The sequence below is a fragment of the Pristiophorus japonicus genome, chromosome 11 (assembly GCF_044704955.1).
Source record: "Pristiophorus japonicus isolate sPriJap1 chromosome 11, sPriJap1.hap1, whole genome shotgun sequence".
Lineage (NCBI taxonomy): Eukaryota > Metazoa > Chordata > Chondrichthyes > Pristiophoridae > Pristiophorus > Pristiophorus japonicus.
The window spans coordinates 218,315,656-218,337,524 of NC_091987.1; the positions used below are offsets into that span (position 1 = coordinate 218,315,656).

General features: G+C 42.6%; 1 protein-coding gene across 1 annotated transcript in view; it reads left to right on the top strand.

Moving 5' to 3' along the window:
- Positions 1-21,869, top strand: part of cbl (Cbl proto-oncogene, E3 ubiquitin protein ligase) — a 201,684-nt gene that overhangs the window by 72,990 nt on the left and 106,825 nt on the right. The window contains exon 3 of the mRNA XM_070894563.1: positions 18,749-18,895. Within this exon, the coding sequence (XP_070750664.1) occupies positions 18,749-18,895 (147 nt within the window). The remainder of the gene's footprint in view (positions 1-18,748; positions 18,896-21,869) is intronic.

Sequence of the window (21,869 nt, forward strand, 5' to 3'; positions counted from 1 at the left end):
CTGGGCCTTTCTCCACTTCCTAAAGGGAAGCACATGTTCTCTTCTTTACACAATTCCCCAGACACATTGCTGAGATTAGGAACTCCCTGTTTGGAGAAGTGCCAGCACAAGCTTGCATTGTTCGCCTTGCTGGTCCTCAATTGAGCCACGTCCTCCAAAGTGAATGTGATTTACTTGACTTTGGATTTATCTTTGGTGCTTCTCTGAATTAGTCTCTGATGGGAAGTGTTGTACTAAATCGTTCATCTGATTTGATGCGGATACCAGTTTAAATTGCATGAGATTCACATCAGTTGTTTGATACGAGGAAGACAAGTATGCTTCACCGTGCTAAACAAAATGGATGGGAAAGAGGCATTTTGAACTCTGAACTAAAACCTTAGTACGAGGTCCCTATGTTTTAGTCATTGGTCTGTATGTTGGTGATTGTGTCACAAGTGAAGAATCTAGGTCAGTAGCAAATGTGCAAAAATTACCTCCGACTTAAGATTGCCTCTGCTGTGCAGACTTGAAGGCTTTCATAAGATGGTATAAAACTATTGTTTAAAAAGACAGATTTTCTTCCACACTGCTAAGATGATATTTATTCTAACCACCTCCTCTCATCCTTATGGAAAACTGTTTCTGCTCATTGACCCGTTCTTTGCTTTATCACTTTTGAAATGCTTTAAAACAAGACAGTGGAGACTGGGAAGTTGAGTTTCTTCGGACATGTTTGGCTTGTTAGATACCCAATAGTAGCAGAAAAATATGCAATATAATTTTGTAATTTAGCACAGGATTGAGATGAACCTTTCCTATTGATGATGGTTCACAATGTACAGCTAATGGTAATGTGCTTGCAAATGTGCAAACACAGGTGGCAATGTAGATTTAGAACGTCAAGGATATTTGTTGGCTTTCCAGCCTTTTAAGGCTAACCAAGCAATGTACTACTTGCAGTTGTAACCTTGAGATGGTGCAGATAAAGATTTTCTTGATGTAATACTGCAGGTGCTGAAGTGATGTTGATCAGAAAAGATTATGCAGCATTCACTTTGCAACATGTGAATTGCTGGATCGATTGTTAGTAACATTTTTCTGCTTGCCTAGCCTTCACGTTGTACATTAATGATTGTCTTGGAATTCCTTTCAAAAAGTCAGTTATGAAGAGTTAGTTTTATTGTCTGCTGTTGGTTTTTAAAGCTGAATGCTTTAAATTAAAATGGTTTTAAAAAAAAACTGGTATACTTACTCTTCAGCTTTATAAATCATGAGTATTTAAAATAATATTGCAAGGTGCATATTTGGTAGCCTAGCTTTCAGAAATCCAATTCCAGAACTGCATACCTGTAATGTTGGAGACATGATCAGTAAAAGGGACGTGACATTTTTTCCCCAAATATTGCTATGTTTTTAATGTCATCCTTTGCTCAGTGGTAGCACTCTTGTCTCTGAGTCAGGGATTGAAGCCCCACTCCAAATACAGATTGTACCTCTCCAGTCTGGCATCTTTGGGACCTGACCGGTGCCGCACCAGAGAATTTTCCGGACCACGGGATGTCACGCCGACCGTAGAAATACCGAGTCCTGATGACTGTGCTCGGGCTCCTGAACGCCTCCATCACGCTCCGGCTGAAAAACTCGAGCCTCGCTCCCTCTCCGTGCACATCCGACCTAGGAAGAAAAACCGGAAGAGGAGCAGCCAGTCCTAGGGCACAGCGCGCCAATCCCCCGACCTAGGAGAAAACACCAGAGGCAGCGGGGATAAGAGGAGCAGCCTTACTTCCATGAACAGTGCCGGACCCCATCCCTGCCGGGAATGATGCCGGACCAGGAATGTTTTCAGACTAAGTGTCCTGGACTGGAGAGGTACAACTTGTATAAGCACATAATCTAGGTTGGCACTTCAGTATAGTACTGGGTGCCATCTTTCAGATGAGATGTTAAATCAAGGACTTGTATGTGATCTCAGATGGATGTAAAAGAGCCCATGGTACTTTTCAAAGAAAATCAAGGGAATTCTCAACCAGCATCACTAAAATAGAATATCCTGTCATTTATCTCATTACTGTTTGTGGAGTCTTGCTTTGTCCAAATTGGCTGCTGCTTTTTTTTCTCTATGACAATGGTAACTAGATTTCACAAGTAATTAATTTTCTGTGAAGTGCTTTGGAATATTCTGAGGTTGTGAAAGGCACTATAAAAATGTAAATTCATTCTTTCTTAACATAGATTTTTCAGTTGGGACCAGTACACCAAATAGCTATGGTTTTAGTGGTTTAACTATAATTTCCGACTACTTTTAAGTAGCAAATGCTGATGGCATCAAGGAATAGCTGGAAGGTGTTTCTGAGCTTGCAGCGGTGCAAGGATAAGGGTGGGCATCTAGTAAAAATCATAAATTCTTGCCAAAGACTGGTACAGACAGACAAAAGTGAGTGTGGTTAGCCTTTCTGATGGATTGCAGGGTTCTGAAATGTCGAAGAATCCTTTCAGAATAAGAAAATGCTTGTTTGAATTATGTTCCTATCAAAATTGGTTAGATATGGAACCAAGGCGGGAGTTGAAATACAAATCAGCCAGGATCTAACTGATTGACAGAACAGGCTCGAGGGGCTAAATGACCTACTCCTGTTCCTATGTCCGTAATTAAAACTTAATTTATTTTCAATTTACTCTAAGTAGACAACATATATTAAGAGGGAACAGGTGATTTGTTTCCAAATTCTTTCAAATGTCTCTGGATTCAGTATAGTCTACTCTTAATTCAGTCACTTCATTCAAATTACCTGATTATTCACAATTTTTAGCATTAAATTCCCACTTTTCTGTGTTTATATTTGATTCTAATTTCTTTAGTGCAGAAATGTATGAATAGAATGTATTGGGAAATTTTAGAGATCAGAATGAACTGTGATGGTTCAGTGTAGTGGTTATGGGCCCAAGTTTGCCCCCGCCTCCCCCCCCCCCCCCCCAGCTTCGAAGATGCGGCGACTTTGTAGAAGAAAAACCTCGCCTAAAACTTACCTCGGTATTCTCTCCGCTGCGTGGAACGTTGCAGGCCCTTGGCATAATGCAGCAGAAGCAGTGGGGGAGCGGAGCCAGGTCCTGGTGCTGAAAACAGTGCCGGGACCTCTGCACATGCACGCTAGAGTATGCGCGCATGTGCAGCAGCTCCTCCCATGATTGTAATGATGATGCCTGCAGAACGTGTCCCATCCCTATCGCAGGCCGAATGGCCTGCTGCACAGGCTGGCCGCTGAGGGCTGCAAGAAACAGGTTGGTGCGAGGAGACTGAGCTTTGATCGGGGGGGTGGGGAGAGAGTATTGTGAACGGTAACTTATGTGTAGGAAGAGAAGGAGAAATCACATTAATTTCAAGTGATGAATCAGGAAATTTGAAGTTGCATGCCTGTGTTTTCTTTGCATCTAAAATTTTAGTGATTAAATCATGTCAATATATGCTTGTATTTAAAAAAAAATATTTTAATAAGGTAGTTAAAACAGCTGTATGTCAACACTTAAATAATTTGAACAACCTGTCGATTTTTTACCCCGCTTTTCTCCTTCACCCTCCCCCATCCCAAAGCGGGAAATCTTCAGCCCCAGGCCCAGTAAGTCAGCTGAATCCGACCTCATCGGACTTCCAGAGATGGGGATTTTGACTCTCCCGGCTATGGCTGGCCTCAACCCAGCCTTCAGCCCTGGTCGCCTCTGTCTCTCCAGCGACTTCTAGTTAATGATTTATCTAGCCTGGCACTTAATTTCTCGAGCGACCAAGTCTCGACTTTTGGTTAATCATTTGACCCACCCCCAATCTCCCCCAGGGCTGAACTTGGGCGTGTCGGCCGACCTCCAAACTCCTTTCGGGGCTAAATGGAGTCGTCTGCGGTCCCTCACGCGAGGGAGCCGAAGCCCCTGCCTCTGCCAGGTTTCAGGCTACCGTTTTTAAAGGCCAACCAAAAACCCGAAAAATGGGCAAAAGGAAAAAATTCCCGCCCGAAAAGGTTTGAAAGTCAGTAGGGTGGCAGCCCTGGTCGGTCTCTGCAGACCGTAGTTTCTGCTGCTCCTTCGTAAGGAAAGAAGAGTTTAAACTTATCGCTAACAAATCTCTCAGTTGGTGCTTTAGGTGCAGGGTTCCTTCTATTTTTTATTAATTAATTGCTTATTACTTTTTGTGCTTTGTTTAGTGCTTTGTAAGTCTTGGTGCTTTCCTTGTATTTTTTATTTGTTATTGAATGCTTATTTTTGAGCTTTGTTTAGTGCTTGGTGCTTTAAATGTATTTACCTGTGCTGATTTCTTAGTTCACTGCAAGGTTTTTCTGTGCGGACGCAAGTGGCCTCATACGCTGGCCTAATTAGTTTGGAGTAACTTTTAGCTGTCTAAACTTGCTTAAATGGCCAAAACAGGCGTAAGTGGCTGGTAACGCCCCCTTTTGGAAAAAAAACTGAACTTAAAAAAAAACCTAACTAACTCACTTACACTGGAGCAAATTAAATGGACAAAATTGCGATTTTTAAGACACTCCAAAAAATATTCTAGTTGCTCCAAAAAAAAACGGAGCAACTCCTGGGCAAACTTGGGCCCTATATCACAATTAGTGATCCTGAGGCCTGGACTAATAATCCAGAGAACATGACTTCAAATCCCACCAGGGCAGTTTGAGAATTTGAATTCAGTTTAAAAAAAAATAAAAATTTTGGCAAAAGAAAATCTGTAACTAATATGGTTATATCAATAAAGTCATCATCATTATAGGAGTCCCTCGGAATCAAGGAAGATTTGCTTCCACTCCTGAACTGAGTTCTCTGGTGGCTGAACAGTCCAATACGAGAGCCACAGACTCTGTCACAGGTGGGACAGACAATCGTTGAGGGAAGGGGTGGGTGGGACAGGTTTGCTACATGCTTTTTCCGCTGACTGTACTTGATCTCTGCATACTTTCGGCGACGAGACTCAAAGTGCTCAGCGCCCTCCCGGATGCATACTCTCCACTTTGGGCGGTATTTGGCCATGGACTCCCAGGTGTCAATGGTGATGTCGCACTTTATCAGGGAGGCTTTGAGGGTGTCCTTGTAACGTTTCCGCTGCCCACCTTTGGCTCGTTTGCCGTGAAGGAGCTCCGCATAGAGCACTTCCTTTGGGAGTCTCGTGTCTGGCATGTGGACTATGCAAACTAAAGGTGACCATGAAGTTGTCAGATTGTTGTAAAACCCAACTGGTTCACTAATGCTCTTTTAGGGAAGGAAACTTGCTGTCCTTACCTGGTCTGGCCTATGTGATTCCACTCCCATACCAGTGTGGTTGACTCTTAACTGCCTGCTGAAGCCACTCAGTTGTCAGGGCAACTAAGGATGGGCAGTAACTTGCCAGTGACACCCACACCCTGAGAATAATTGATTAAAATGTGTGGTGGTGCAGCTGGAGGAGAAATAAAAATTTGCTGGGGGAGAGGGGATATATAAATAAATTGTTGCGGGGGAAACAGTATCCTGTCCACATCAGTTACTTTTGTTCCATGTTATGAAAGGATTGCATTATGATTGCCGTAACATTGTCTTTTGGCTAGTTTCTTGATCTACAATTCCCTAGGAACGTGATAAACAGATGGAATAAATAGCATATGTTTTACATATTGTGTATCTTTACATGAAGATGTAACATACTTATGTTATCTGTGTACTGAATTTCCTCTCCAGCTTTCACTATGCACATGTTCTCAATCATAAAACAGCTGTAAAAATTGCTTTTCTGTACCTTTCTAATGCTGCTGAAGAGCTCTTGGGGATTTGGAGACCCATCTGCTGTGTGGAAACAGAACAGTGAAGTAGAGCCCCACATCTCCTCAGAGTACTGAAGACTTTTTAAACTTTCTCTACTCCAGTTGCTACATTTTTTACTCTCTCATGTATGTGGTTATTTCATTAGTGTGTTTGACCAGCTAAGTCTTTTTTCAGTGTTGTATTTTAAAATGGAATGAAGTTTCCCTTTTTCCAAATGGTTCAATATCACATGTCTAGCTCCAACTAGCATTGTAATGTATTGAGGGGCGAGGGAAGAAAGATTGAGACAGTGAATGGGTGGGACAGTTTAGATTTAAAAGGAAGATTGCAATGCACTTAATTTTCAATAATACTGTTCTTGGATTGAATAATGAGGTAACATTTAGATCCAAACGAATCTACTGATTGTCATCAAGTTGTCAATCTTAATTTATCAAGGTTGTCTAGAATTAGAGTAAGTTCCAGCTCAACAAATAGAATATTTGTTCATTAATAATCATCTTTAATAAAACTGCGGTGTCACCGTTCTGATGCTGCTGCAGGCTTTTATTGCGGTCAGCTGTACTGAAGAGTTTCACACTTGGATGTACACGTTGCACATGTCGCAGACCTTTCCTGTATGAGTAAGACCAGAGCTGTCCCTCTAATTCCCATTGAAAATAATGGGAATTCCTGCAGTTCTTGAATGAAATAACTTAACCCCTTTCATGCCAGAATTTCATTTACCTAAATTTTTACTGCACTATCTAAAACTAGCAATGTCCCATGATTTCTGAATATTATTTGGCAGAATCTACAATCTCAGAAGCTGCTGCCATTTAAAAAAAATAAAATAAGATAAAAACATTGATGGGAATTCAGCTAAAGAGTTCTTTCCTCATCAAAATGTTCTCTCTCCTGCTGAAGTCATTGACACCTGTTGGGGCAAAGTTCCACAAGCCCTGCATGTATTCTGGTATCTTGCCCAAGTGACTCCTCTTCATGTATGAGTTTAAACAAGCGACAGCAGAGGTGTACCTAACCCAGTTCTCACCTGAAACCCGCGTACAGTTTCCAGCAGGCATCACTGAGCAAATGATTTAGGTGTGGAAAGCTGGTAGATAATTCCCACTTCCTTACAGTAGTACAAGGCCAAGTGTGGCTTTTCACTGCCATCTCAGTTGAGATCAGATAACTCAACTCAGAAAATGAATGACAACAACAACTTGTATTTATATAGCGCCTTTAAAGTAGTAAAACGTCCCACGGCGCATCACAGGAGTGTTATAAGACAAAATAAATAAATTTGACTCCAAGCCACATAAGAAATTCTGGCAGATGACCAAAAGCTTGGTCAAAGAGGTAGGTTTTAAGGAGCCTCTTAAAGGAGGAAAGGTGGAGAGGTTTAGGGAGGGAGTTCCAGAGCTTGGGGCCTAGGCAGCTGAAGGCACGGCCACCAATGGTTGAGCGATTATAATCAGGGATTCTCAAGAGGGCAGAATTTGAGGAGCGCAGACATCTCAGGGAGGTTGTGGGGTTGGAGGAGATTACAGAGATAGGGAAGGGCGAGGCCATGGAGGGATTTGTAAACTAGGATGAGAATTTTGAAATCGAGGCATTGCTTAACCGTGAGCCAATATAAGTCAGCGAGCACAGGGGTGATGGGTAAGCAGGACTTGGTGTGACTTGGGACATGGGTTGCCAAGTTTTGGATGACCTCCAGTTTAGAATGTGTGAGGCCAGCCAGGATTGCGTTGGAGTAGTCAAGTCTAGAGATAATAAAGGCATGGATGAGGGTTTCAGCAGCAGATGAGCTGAGGCAGGGGTGGAGATGGGCGATGTTAGAGGTGGAAATAGGCGGTTTATGCCACGGATAAGTGGCCGGAAGCTCATTTCAGGGTCAAACATGACACCTAGATTGCGAACAGTCTGGTTCAGCCTTAGACAGATGCTAGGGAGAGGGATGGAGTCGGTCACTAGGGAACGCAGTTTGTGGAGGGGACCAAAGACAATGGCTTCAGTCTTCCCAATATTTAAATGGAGAAAATTTCTGCTCATCCAGAACTGGATGTCAAACAAGCAATCTGACAATTTAAAGACCATGGAGGGGTCAAGAGAAGTGGCGGTGAGGTGGAGCTGGATGTCATCAGCGTACAGGTGGAAACTGACGCTGTGTTTCCGGATGATATCGCCAAGGGGCAGCATACAGATGAGAAATAGGAGGGGCCAAGGATAGATCCTTGGAGGATACCAGAGGTAACGATGTGGGAGTGGGAAGAGAAGCCATTGCAGGTGATTTTCTGGCTACGTTTAGATAGATAAGAATGGAACCAGGCGAGTGCTGTCCCACCCAACTGGACGGTGGTGGAGAGGAGAATGGAGTGGTCAACCATGTCAAAGGCTGCAGACAGGGCGAGGAGGGATAATTTACCTTTGTCACAGTCACAAAGGATATCATTAAGTTAAAGATGTTTTGAACCAGGTGTAAATTGAATGTGGTTAATGTCTCATGTGAATTGAATTGCCGAAACCCATGTGTATCTGTATACAGATGATTACAATCTTTTAAACACAAAATCATGCTTTTGTGTTTAAAAGATTATAAGCATCTTTGAGTTGATTGCCTTTGTTTAACAGACCAAATTTCAAAGCAAATGCCTGTTCATCAAATTAATTCATATAAAATCAGATTTTTGTGTTAGGCAGTTGATACATTTTGCCATGGTCTGTGGGATTAGGCCAATCTCTAAGCTGTGCTTATGTAAATCCTTGGAAGACTATTCTGTTTTCACTGACAAACAAGAATGCATACTTATTTCTAAGAAATGTTTTGTCTTGATCAACGGGAATAATTGTCTGGTTTAACTTGTTGTAAACGGTCTCCAGTTTACTGTATTATGCTGTATAATACTATGCCTGAATTTGCTTCCATGAGTAATTCTATTTTGTAAATAAATCTGAATTAATACATTAACCAGTTATGAAACGCGCCTTGCAAAATTGATAATGTCTTCTGCGGTAACATGAAAAGTAGTGGAAGCGTACAAACTAATGGCAGGTTTATAGTGAGGGTAAGTTGTTTTCCCCAAAACCTGCTATATTCCATACTCCCATGCACTGAAGTTTCAGTTTGTCGGAAGTGTGACGTGTCAATTGAAGCTGTCTGTTGCAGTGTGCACAGACATTGGGAAAGAGGGCCCAAATTCTAGCAGCATCCTTGGTGCATGTTGGAAGTAAGAGTAGTGATTTTAGGAGTAGCAAATGATAGATTTTCCTTTGTGTGGATTTATTTTTTTTAAATTCACTATCAAAAATATCCGATGATCATGAAGATTCTACTTCTCAAGTGTTATTCTGGAGATCGTCTGTCCTGTGACTGTGCTTAACATTATGACAGCTGAAAATAATGTATATACCAATTGCTGCTTGAGATTTAAAAGATAGTAACCTAGTCTTTGAATTAAGTTCTTTTTTGCTAACACAAAACTGCCTGTGCTTTGTTTTTGTAGTTTATATCAGAATCCTTCAATTGTAAAGCACTTGGAAGCAGCTAGTATTCTCTTTGCACTGTGCCTTGCTTGTAGCCCTATATACAAGTCTCAATAATGCTGATTTGCTGGGTTTAATATAGTGCATTTATTGATCCTGCAGCTTTTAATGTACACCACGCAACCAGGATGAGTTTATCACATGAAAAAGGAAACAGGAAGGGAGAAGCTTGACTCGAGCACAGTCTGACTGATGAAGGTCAAAGGTTGTGGGTACAGGAAACTGGCGTGACTGGAATTATTGTTACTATGGTCTGCTATAGTAGTTGAGAGTGATTCCACATGTTATAGTGCCATTTGTTTGTGTAGTACGCTGAATCACCAAATCAGATACTGAATATCCTCAAATTACCGTTCAAAACGCTAACTTAGAGTTCGGATTCAACTGTAATCCTTGCTGCCTATAGACAATGGGATAGCTTCCTTGTAGCAACCCATGGATATATATGCAGTGAGAAACAGCACCGTCCGCTGTAACATTTTGTACCTAAATGCACTTTTACCATGACAGTGTCATTTCACTTCAACTGTGTGGTTTCTCCTGCTATCTGTGACACTCGAATATAAATGACCTGGTGTTCTGATGGCATAAACATATCAATATTGGGTACGGGGAAATAATTAGGAGTGGTATTATCTGTAGTGATGCAGATAAAATGATGTTTTTTCACTTCAGAGTATCAAATCTGATAGCACACCTATTAGTTACATTTATAATACAATTTCTCGCAGCATGTGCAGGCAGTGCTAACTCCATCGTAATGACTAATGCAGAAGTACGATTTCCACTGTTCCACTAGGAAATGCTACGGTTTTAGTAAAGGGAAAGAGGGGGAAGTTGGTAACACAGACCCACTTACAAAGCTCGAGTCAGGAAATTTCCCTCACCGGAAAGGAACACTTAAGGACATTGTCTCTTGGGTTGTTATATGGCAGAAGCCTGTCTAACCTATCAATTGGGATGTGATTCACAATGCATAGAGATCTAAAGATGAAGAAAATAAATTGAAGAATGTAGACTCTAATAGTTGTTAAAATATTTAGCTGATTTCAGCTGCAGATGTAATTGAGTGATTTCTATTTGACTTGGTATGTTGTGGGATACTGTAGGTTACACAATAGAGAATGGAGGTTAAGTTTGTCTGTGTTGAATAGAGTAGTTTCAATGATTTGGGCAATAATTGCAAACTGCAGTGGTGACTGAGCTTGCTAGAATATTACTTACACTGGTTAAGGTGAACGGGAAAAAGCCTCATTGCAGGAGTCGATGTGGCAAGACTATATTTCTATCAAGTAGCAGCTTGCAAAAGTAGAATTGTTTCTGTTTTACTTGTTTTGTGGGCTGGCTGCAGAGCCCCTTTCTAATTTGTATACATGTAGGCTATTTAAAAACTTAGTTATTTCCGTAACACATTGGCCGTTTAGACAATAGAAAAATGCTTTGTTACAGAGTTTTAACCAGTTGAAATTCCAGTAAATCCTGATACTAATTTCCATTTTATGAACTTGGACGAACCCTGGTTTCCTTGGGACAAAATCTTTTGTCCCGATTTCCAGAATACTTAATTTGAACTGCCTCACCCATTGCTTGAGATATTGGGGTTGTTGTGCTTTATTTGACTTACTGGAATTGAAAAGATAAGCTACATGATTGTTGGTTTAATCTTTGCACTATTATGCATCCACTTATCCAAAAGCCGATTACAGTCTTCCCATTAAATATAGATAATACATTTGTAACATCATTTAGAGGTTGGATGGTATTATAAGGATTTAGGAGACCATGGAATGTGAAAAGGTCATTAAGTTGCTCCTTCACAGACAGTTTACCCGACCATTGAATCCACTCCACACTAAGCAAACTTTAGAATATCTATCCATTCACCTTCTAGTCATTTAATCCTTTTATCTACTGTCTGACAAAGATGACCCGAGTAATTTAAGCTTTCAATTCTATTTATAATCAGATATTTATCCAACTCATTTTTGTTTAGATAGTGGATAATGATGTTAGGCATATCTGACCCCAGTAATGTTGGTGGAGCTGAATTAATAACAGTAGTGATACACCACGCGGCAAAGCAGGAAACCTCCCTCTCCACTAGACCAGACCAAGAAGCAAGGAAGGTGGCCGCGTGCTTTGCTTGACTCAGAGGCTATGTGCATGTTCAACTGGATGTTAAAGATCAGGGTGATTGGAGCCTGGGCAGATACAGCAGGAGCGGCGAGGTCGGGGCGAAGGAGTGGCGAGAGACTGTGGAGGGATGTGATCGGGGCCCAGGGGAGGCGTGAGTTCGGGGCCCAGGGGCAGCACGGGCCAGCCCACACTGTGATAAGTGTGCACACTAGGTCCGTACAGCAGAGCTGGTCTCCAGTTGTCCTGGTTAACCCTTGCCACTGGACCAAGACCTAGCTCTGTCAAGCTCGTGTGGCTGGTATGTAATGGCCACCACACGTTTAAAAAAAAATCCACGCACAGGCATCTTCCACCCTTCAGGATGTAGTTCGTGTCCTTCATTCAAAACACCTGTGAACTCATCCTTTTTTGGCGTGGAAGCAAGTCATTCTCGTTTCGAGAGACTGCATATGATGAGTGATACAGCCAAGGTGCTGGTCGGGAGCAGTTGATGCATCCAAGTGTATGAGGAGCTGAATATTGTCATATTGGGTGGATTGCATTTCATGACATCTTGAAGTGTGATTATTCACGTTATTTATTGTACGTGGATGACTTCTGCATCTGCGCACATACAGAGGCTGCACTCCAGGACATAGTCGACGTACGAAAGCATGGGCCTTACGCTAAACATCCGTAAGACAAAGGTCCTCCACCAGCCTGTCTTCACCGCACAGCACTGCCCCCCCAGTCATCAAGATCCACGGCACGGGCCTGGACACCGTGGACCACTTCCCTTATCTCGGGAGCCTCCTATCAACAAGAGCAGGCATCAACGACGAGATCCAACACCGCCTCCAGTGCACTAGTGCAGCCTTCGGCCACCTGACGAAAAGAGTGTTCGAAGACCAGGCCCTCAAAGCTGCCACCAAGCTCATGGTCTACAAGGCTGTAGTAATACTTTCCCTCCTGTATGGCTCAGAGACATGGACCATGTACAGTAGACACCAAGTTGCTGGAGAAATATCACCAACGATGTCTCCATAAGATCCTACAAATCTCCTGGGAGGACAGGCACACCAACATCAGCGTCCTCATTCAGGCTAACATCCCCAGCATTGAAGCACTGACCACACTCGATCAGCTCCGCTGGGCAGGCCACATAATCTGCATGCCAGACACGAGACTCCCAAAGCAAGTGCTCTACTCAGAGCTCCTTCACGACAAACGAGCCAAAGGTGGGCAGCGGAAACGCTACAAGGACACCCTCAAAGCCTCCCTGATAAAGTGCAACATCCCCACTGACACCTGGGAGTCCCTGGCCCAAGACTGCCCTAAGTGGAGGAAGTGCATCCGAGAGGGTGCTGAGCATCTCGAGTCTTAACGCCGAGAACATGCAGAAATCAAGCGCAGACAGCGGAAATAGCGTGTGGCCCACCCACCCCTTCCCTCAACGACTATCTGTCCCACCTGTGACCGAGTCTGTGGCTCTCGTATTGGACTGTTCAGCCACCAAAGAACTCACTTCAGGAGTGGAAGTAAGTCTTCCTCGATTCCGAGGGACTGCCTATGATGATGATGGTGAATTTATTTTAAACACCAGTTGGTCTTATTTGAGCTAGTAAGTATAAATTCTGTTTTCATATTATGGATGGTTGTATTTGAAAGCTTTAACAGTCCATGTTGTGTATGCTGTGCTGTTAAAGGAAGCGGTGCATACAACAATGTAATAACTTCTCATCATATTAGTGCAAAGGGGATCATAGAAGAAATGCACAGCAATGCATTTGGTGCTTTCCTGATACCAGGCAGAATATTTCGCTTTTAAAATATCTCTTGATGGAACCATGTTCATAAGCCACAGGTGCAGCCGGCTTTGACGGCATTTCAGCCAATGATTGTCAAACATCATAAACCAATAGGAACTGGTATCTTAACCCAATGGGTGTTGGTGAGGGGCGGCTTGTATATTCTATTTCAGTTAAGTAATGGAATTGAACATTTCTCACAGCAATAACAGTGCCAACTAATATTACATATTCTGCAATCTTCATTTATTACTCAGATATAAGACTTTACATGGAAAGATTAAGACCAGTTTAATTTGAATAGGAACATAGGAAATGCTAGGTGACAAAAGATCAAGGTCTATCTCGGTCGCTGACTACCATCCTGGTCGTCACATGATACTATGCTAATGGAGTTGTTGACCAATCCCAGCAATCAATTATCAATTAATCCACAACAGATCCAGACAAGAGGTGAGGAAAATCCCAGTGATGGAGAGCTTTGGGAACCATCGGTCCAAAGTCATCTGTTCCTCTCATAGTGTCTCAAATCATGCCTATATTGGATCCCAAAATACTATTATCTGAAAGAAATCTACATAATTTGTATTTGAATTAATCAGTACGAACTGCTTCCACCGTCTCCGTAGGGAGCCTGTTTCATAGTTTGACCATTTGCTCACTGAAATAATGTTTCCACAGATTAGTTTTAAATTTACCCACTTCAAGTGTCCTGATTCTACTGTCAGGACAAGGTGTTATGGTCTACATTATCTAGTCCCTTTTAGAATCCTAAAAACACCAATTATATCACCTCTCAACCATCTCATTTCCAGTAAAAACATGCCCAATTCACATAATCGCTTCTCAATCCAATTTTTCCACCACCTCAATCATCCTGGTTGGTTTTTTTTGTACGTATTCAATAGTTGCAATATCCGTTTTGTACTATAGTGACCAGAAATGTACACAGTAATCTTAAGTGCGGTCGAGTCAATGATTTATGAAGTGCCAGAATTACCTCACTATTTTGGCTCAATATTGACCTTTTTAATACATCCCAGCAACTGATTTGCTTTACTCACCATCACCAAGCATTGTTATGATCGCTTCAATTTATTAGCATTCTTGACCCCAAGATCTCTCTCCATTTTCCACTCACATTATTTTCTATCCATTTAAATGATGGCGCGTTCCTAGATCTTTTTTGTGAAGCACTTTATATTTCTCTACACTGAATTTCATCTGCCACCTGTCTGCCCAATTCTCAAGTATATTCAAATTCTCCTGTAACTTATCTTCAGCGTTAGAGTCTTCCAACTTCAGTAGCTTTGTATTATTGCATAATTTAGCCATTGTGCTCGTGACTCCTAGCTCCAGATCATTTATGAAGATATTAAATAAAAGAGGTCTGAAAACACACCCCGATGGGGCTCCGCCGGCAACAATCTGGTGATAACCATTCAGGCTGATGACAATCTCTATACCACCACCCTCTGGGTTCCATTGTTCAACCAATTACATATCCATTCTAAAATATTGTCACTGATTCTCGTCTTTATTTTCAGTTTATGGCTCAGCTGATAATACCATTGCCTCTGAATCTGAAGGATGAAGGTTCAAGTCCCACTCCAGAGACATGAGCACAAAGTCTAGGCTGAACTTCAGTACAGTACTGAAGTGCTGCGCTGTTGGAGGCGTTGTCTTTCGGATGAGACATTAAACCAAGGCCCTGTCTGCCCTCTCGGGGACTTAATAAAGATCCCATAGGACAGGTTCTGACGAAGGGTCATCGACCTGAAACGTTAACTCTGCTTTCTCCACGGATGCTGCCTGACCTCCTGAGTATTTCCAGAATTTTCTGTTTTTATCTCATAATAACCAATCTCATAATATATATTTATAATATATATATAAAAAATACATATACATATATCTGCAACCCCTTCCCAGCTCTATATCTTAACATTCCACTTCCAGCATTGTAGCCTCTGACCAGGGAAATAAAAATGGGGAAAGATATGGTCTCCAATAGGTGAGAAAGATGTCCCACTAAATTATTAATCTGCCAGTTCATTAAAAATAACCTATTTAGATCCCTGACAGCCTGGTGGGTAAAAGTATTGACTGGTACAGCACTAAATGTATAAGATTATGAGAGGGCTTGACAAGGTGGATGCAGAGAGGATGTTTCCACTGATAGGGGAGACTAGAACTAGAGGGCATGATCTTGGAATAAGGGGCTGCTCATTTAAAACTGAGATGAGGAAAAATTTCTTAGGGTTGTAAATTAATGGAATTCGCTGCCTCAAAGAGCTGTGGAAGCTGGGACATTGAATAAATTTAAGACAGAAATAGACAGTTTCTTAAACGATAAGGTGTTATGGGGAGCGGACAGGGAAGTGGAGCTGAATCCATGATCAGATCAGCCATGATCTTATTGAATGGCGGAGCAGGCTCGAGGGGCCGTATGGCCTACTCCAGCTCCTATTTCTTATGTTCTTATGTTAACCCATGCAGATCATCAGGCCCAGGGGTTAGATTCCTGGTCTATGCTGAGTTAACTGATCTGGTCTGGATAGCAGTGGGGACATTTCAACTGACCTGAGCATCCATGGGTTAGGGAGGGGGAACATCAGGCAATGTTTCTACCTCATCGTCAAGAGGACCCTGCTGGAAAATGTGCATGTCTGGGCTTGATGTGTGTCTGGACATTGTGTGAGAATAGGAATAGGCTCAGAGTGGTCCCCCTCTTTTTCCACCACCAAACCATGACCCCTTGGGCCAGCACTTTAGTGGATCTGTACCCAGCAAGCATTAATATCTTCAGTAGAAGTGAGGAGAAAAAGTTGGTGGTAAAATAGCTTCTTGATTTTTAAGTTCTCTGCACTCTATCCTCTCTTCCCCCCCCTCCCCCCGCCATGATTGTGAACTAACGTTCTAATATATTATAATGACATATCTTTAAGATTTGGAAATTCTTAGTGTTCGCTCTTCTATGTTGTAGTTGGTATTGACTGATTTGGCTGCTACTGTCTCTAACACTGGTTAATCTTGATGGGTATCAAAGAACTAGAAGGTTAGTTTTACACTGTTTCTTTTGTGCAAACTAGACAGGAAAACATCTAATAATCACGGTAGCTGTAAAGTGATCCAGGCACTCTTAAAAAGAGAAACCTCTTGCTCAGCTGTATTAGAGATGATATTAATGGTAAATGGATAATCATTGTACACAAAGAAATCAAAATTACTGCAGTGAGAGCCCCACTCTTTAAAAACAAACGAATGGCACTCTGTAGAGAGGCCTGTCACTCAGCCAATGATCTAAAGCCTCCACTGACTGTTCTATTTGTGCTGTGATAATATGCAGAAAGCAATGGAAGTCATTCCTAGTGAAATGTGACTGGACTGTGGATTGTGTGGCTTCAGTCCATTGATTGAATGTGCACTGCTTGTTCTTTAGGGCTCAATTATAACAAAGCTGTGTGTCTGTGTCAAGCTGAAATCTATCTGCATAATGTGAGATGAGAATAGATTGTGTTTATTCCATGAGTTTGAAATGTTATTTTTCCAACAGTGCGACTTCCTGAAGTATAATAAAAGTTTGAATGATCCAAAGTGCATTCTGCTACTTTCTAAAATTGAAATTCTGTGTTAAAGAAATTAAAATCTGGTGTGCAAGTCAAACTTTTAATTTCACTGTTGCTGTAGGGCAGCAATTTAACACCAGGGTTAGTGCTATTAGTGACTGCTGCAGGGATGTGTGCACAGGTTTGAGTCCAGCAAATTGTCTGCTGTACAGAAGAGTGCATTTATTTGTGGTCCAGTTACAAACTGATGATTGAGATGCATTCTGATAAATACTCGTAGTCAAGAATGGAAAGTCCTGATTCTTCAAAAAAAAAGGACGGAAGCATAGGACTAATATATACTTTGACCTAACACAAAAGCAAAATACTGCGAATGCTGAAAATCCCCAGAGGGGGTTGGGGGGCGTCAAACTCTTAAAAATGGGAAATTCAACCCGCCGCGTATGTGTTTACTGGGGCGGGGCGGGGGGGGGCGGCGAGTAACCTGCTCTCCAGGGTCGCTACTTAGAATATGTTAATAAGGCTGCGCTCCTCAGACTTTAGCAGCTATTTGGATTTAATGGCTGTGGGCTGGGTTTCCCAGGGATCGGGAATCCTGGCAGCTATATGGAGGCGAGAACTGCCGGCTGCAGCAGCTCGGTGCTTATCTAGCGCTGCTTGTGGGCCAGGAGGATCAGACATGCTTCCCTCCAGCCCCCCAAACAAACCTGCTGTGATCTCCCTATCTCCCCGCGATCTGCAGTTGCGGCCCCTGCAATCACGCCCCCCCCCCCCCCCCCCCAACCGGTTGATCTCTCCTTCCTTCCTCTCCGGTTCTCGGCTGTGGCCTTGTACCGCAGGCTTTCCCGCCTTGCAGCCAGGCAACTTCAATCTGGCTGGCTGCCGGGTGGGAAACTAAGAAAAAAAAATCAATTTCAGGTCTGCTGTTAAATTTGGAAGTCGGCCCTGCTCCTTTCCTGCCTCCCTGTAAATATTGGGGCCGTTAACTCTGTTTCTCTCTCTCCAGAGATGATGCCTGACATGCTGAGTATTGCCAACATTTTTCTGTTTTTTTAAAATGTTATGCTTTGTCGTATGTCTTTTCTTGTACTTAGCCATGTATTAAAGCTAGCTACTCCAGCATCCGATAGCATTGTTTACTTGTACAGTATCATTTATGGGTTAGGCATGGTTTTAATATATTTAAATAAAATTTCCTTTACTTCTGTGGTGGATATCTTTGTAAGCAGGTTTTTGTTAAATGAATCAATGCTGTTATTATTTTTTAAACAAAACTTAGTTTATCAAGTCGTCTCAGCCTCTTGTGTTGCTCAGGTTTGGGTATATTCACGGATATATAGTGTTCCCATTTACTACCTATTGACCTGGAAATGGGGCTGAGCAGTTTGGGTAGAGGGCATGAAGAGTTTGCAGCTGAGGCACACAGACTGGTGTGGGACTAAAATGGTGAGGCAGGCTTTCTGATACACTGTGAGCCCCAGTCTGTGCTGAGCTAGCTAATCTCGGCTGGGGCACATGGAGATGCTACTATTGTCCTCAGGACCCATGTTCGGGAAGGGAAAATCAGCTCGGACTTTTGATTCTTCTTGCAAACCCGTGAATCCTTCTGAAAACGCACGTTGAGATGTTGGGTGAAGGCATGGTTAAGCTCTGCTTTTGTGTTGTCTGTAGTCAAATAGCCCTGCCAACACATGAATAGTAGTCATTTGGACAAACTAACTATACCTAGCAAGTAGTCAATATTTTCAGAAGATGAGGGGAGAAAATTGGTGACAAGACAAATTGCAGTGTTCATTACTAGGAGTTGCTGCTCTTGTGTTTATTTTAAAATGCTTTTGTTTATGTTAACAATAGATTTATCATACTAGCAACTCTACAGAGCATTAAATTATTAAGAACACTGGTTATAAACATTATTATTCAGATAAAATATTTCTTCTTTGTTTTTCTCTTTCCTTGCAGACGCCATTTGACCAAACTGTCACTGATATTCAGTCACATGTTGGCCGAGCTGAAAGCTATATTCCAAAACGGAGTGTTCCAGGGGGACACCTTCAGGATCACAAAAGCAGATGCAGCAGATTTCTGGAGGAAAGCATTTGGAGAAAAGTGAGTTAGAATCATAGAATTCCTTCGTTTCCAATTATTTCGGAATGATATTCATAGTAATGTAATATAATCCTGATTTTCCCCTTCCAAGATGATCACCCTATTCCTTTGCTATGATAACCTCCCGGGCTGCTGCTTGTCAGTTTATGTACATCTATCCTCACTATGTGTGAACATCTTTCTCATCCTCTTAAGTATCATGGGCTTCAAAAAAAAAGTACACAATCTTAAAGGGGAGTGGCTGTAACCATGTTGTGAAAAGCTTGCTGGTCCTTAACCCCTGAAGTTTACATGTTGAATTTCATACTGTTTGATATTAACTGTAACCCTCGCCTCATTATATTATCCAAAATGCTGTGCTAATAAAGTTTGTGTTAATGACCAAGACTGATTTTCAGGGAACAATTAACAGGTGAGCAATCAACTAGTTTCTAGCCAATACACGCCCAGAAAATTGCCTGGGCTTTGATTAAGATCGTAGCATCATAATCATGTAAATTGGTAGGGATTCATGTTTTTGTAAATATGTCTTGGGAGTGTTTTGTTAATTATAGCACCATGGCAACTTTTACATCTGAGAGGATTGTCGTGATCTTGGCTTAACATCTCATACAAAAGAAAACACCTCTGACAATGCAATATTCCCTCAGTACTGTATTGAAGTATCAGTCTAGATTATGTGCTCAAGTTCTGGAGTGCGGCTTGAATCCATGACCTTCTGAAGGGTGAAGAACCAGCTCTAGTAACAGACAAAAGTTATTGTTTCGCAATAAAAGAAAACTGCCCACCAGCCTGATAGAAACTGAAAATGTGATTGCTGTACCTTACACACAAGTGTTTGTTTGGAAGCAGTTGTTAAACAGCTTGCACAAGCAGCTTCCTGGGTGTGGGAGCACAGAGCATGCACTGATCCATCAGACCAGCTGCACTCCCACTCTCACCGTCCTTTCACAAAATGTACTAATCTCTCTCTAGCAGTCTGGGGCTTCATTTGGAGTCCTTCATTTACGAAACAGAGCCTTGTAGTGGCAAACAATGGCTATATTTGTCTATGAATCTGTAATAGTGAAGGGATGCCAAACATAAAGATGGATTAAAACCTACAAGTTGAAACACTGCTCTCCCCCAGGATTATAAAGACCTGTTTAGTATTTTAATTTTTCAGTGACATTTTATATTTGTTCACTATTTTGTAACTGCTAATCTCATTTGACAAAATAAATCACATGACTGAGAAAAAAGCCCAAAATATTCTGTCCTAATGTAATTGAGACCTGCTCACGATGTGGTTGAATATAGTGGATTAGTAACTATATTCCTGCAAGTTTTGGGGGAGTTTCAAAGGGCCCAAGTTTCCACATGATTTGCGCCTGATTTTTAGGAGCAACTGGTGGAGAACAGACTATCTTAGAATTTGCAATTCTCCATATTTTTTTTTCTGCAGTTCTAGTCAGGTAGAACAGTTCTACTTTGGAACAGAATTTTTTCTTCAAAAGGGGGCATGTCCGGCCACTGATGCCTGATTTGAAAGTTTCCACAGTGAAAATGTACTCCAAACTAAAGTAGAATGGAGCAAGTGAAGATTTTTGTAGAACTGAAAAAACCTGTTCTACACATTAAAAAATCAGGCGCAGGTTACAAATCAGGCGTCCAGAATGAGGTGGGGGGGGGAAGGGAAGTCATTAAATTCTACAATAAATCCTTATTTATACTTATACAAATATTATACAAATAAATCCAACCTGAATAAACATTTATAAGCAAAGAAAAGATTAAATAAACCATCTTCCTACCTGTGTGAAAGTGCTTCAGCCAGGAAGAATGGTGCAGCAAGCCTCACAAAACGAGGGAGCCGACCGAACGCTGGGGGGGGGGGGGGGGAAGGAAGGAGGGAGGGAGAGAGAAATAGGGGAGAGAGGAGGGAGCCGACCGAACGTGGGCCGGGGGGGTGGGGGAGGAGGGAGCCGACTGAACGCGGGCCGGGGGGGTAGGAGGAGGGAGGGAAGGGAAGGGAGCCAACGAACGCGGGGGGTGGGGAGGGAGCCGATGAACGTGGGGGCGAAGGAGGGAAGGGAGCCGCCGAACGCGGGTGGGGGGGGGGGGGGGGGGGAGGGAAGGGAGCCAACGAACGGGGGAGGGAAGGGAGCCAACGAACGCGGGAGGGAGAGAGCCGACCGAACGCGGGCGGGCGGGAGGGAGCCGACCGAACGGGGGGGGGGGGGAATGGAGCCGTTCCAGAAGGCTGGCGGGAAAGAGAGAAGGCTGCAGGAAGCCTCAGAAATTGAGGAGCCATTTCCCGACGGCAAAAGGGGGAGGTCGTCAGGAAACGGCTGCCTCAACTTTCTGAGGCTTCCTGCACCCTTCTCACTGCTACAAGAAGCCTCTGTGCTGATGGCAATGTACTTTTATTAAAAAATGTTCAAAAACTAAACCGCTGCAAAGAACTACAAAAATGGCCGAGTGCCAATGTTTTTTTCACACTGAGCATGCGCGAACGCTCCAACGCGCACGTGCAGCGTTGCCGGCAGGAAAAAAACTAATTTAAATAGTACCCGCCCCCTCCCACTTACAAAATCTGCGCGAGTGTAGGCTCCGCCCCCCCTGGGCGCCGCGGCAAGCAGACAAGGAGCTGCAGAACGCTCCAGAATTGCTTGTTTTTTTTCCGGCGCCGTTTTAGGCGCGACAAACGGGCGCCCAGCTTGGAGGGGCGCCCGTTTTTTATCATGTGGAAACTTGGGCCCAAAGTAACTGTAATCACAAAGACAAATCGTGAGTTTATACTATTACTGTAAGGAGTATTAGTCAAACTCCAAATAGAGTGTGCTGTTCCAAAGGCTCCCATCCAATTGAAAGAAGGCTGACCTTGAGATGATAGAAGGGTGAGCAGACAAAAAGATTTTGGTATTAGGTATCTAGGTTGAATTGAAAGGTTATGAAAATTAGACTTTTAGGGAGGGGTGATACTTTAAGGTAA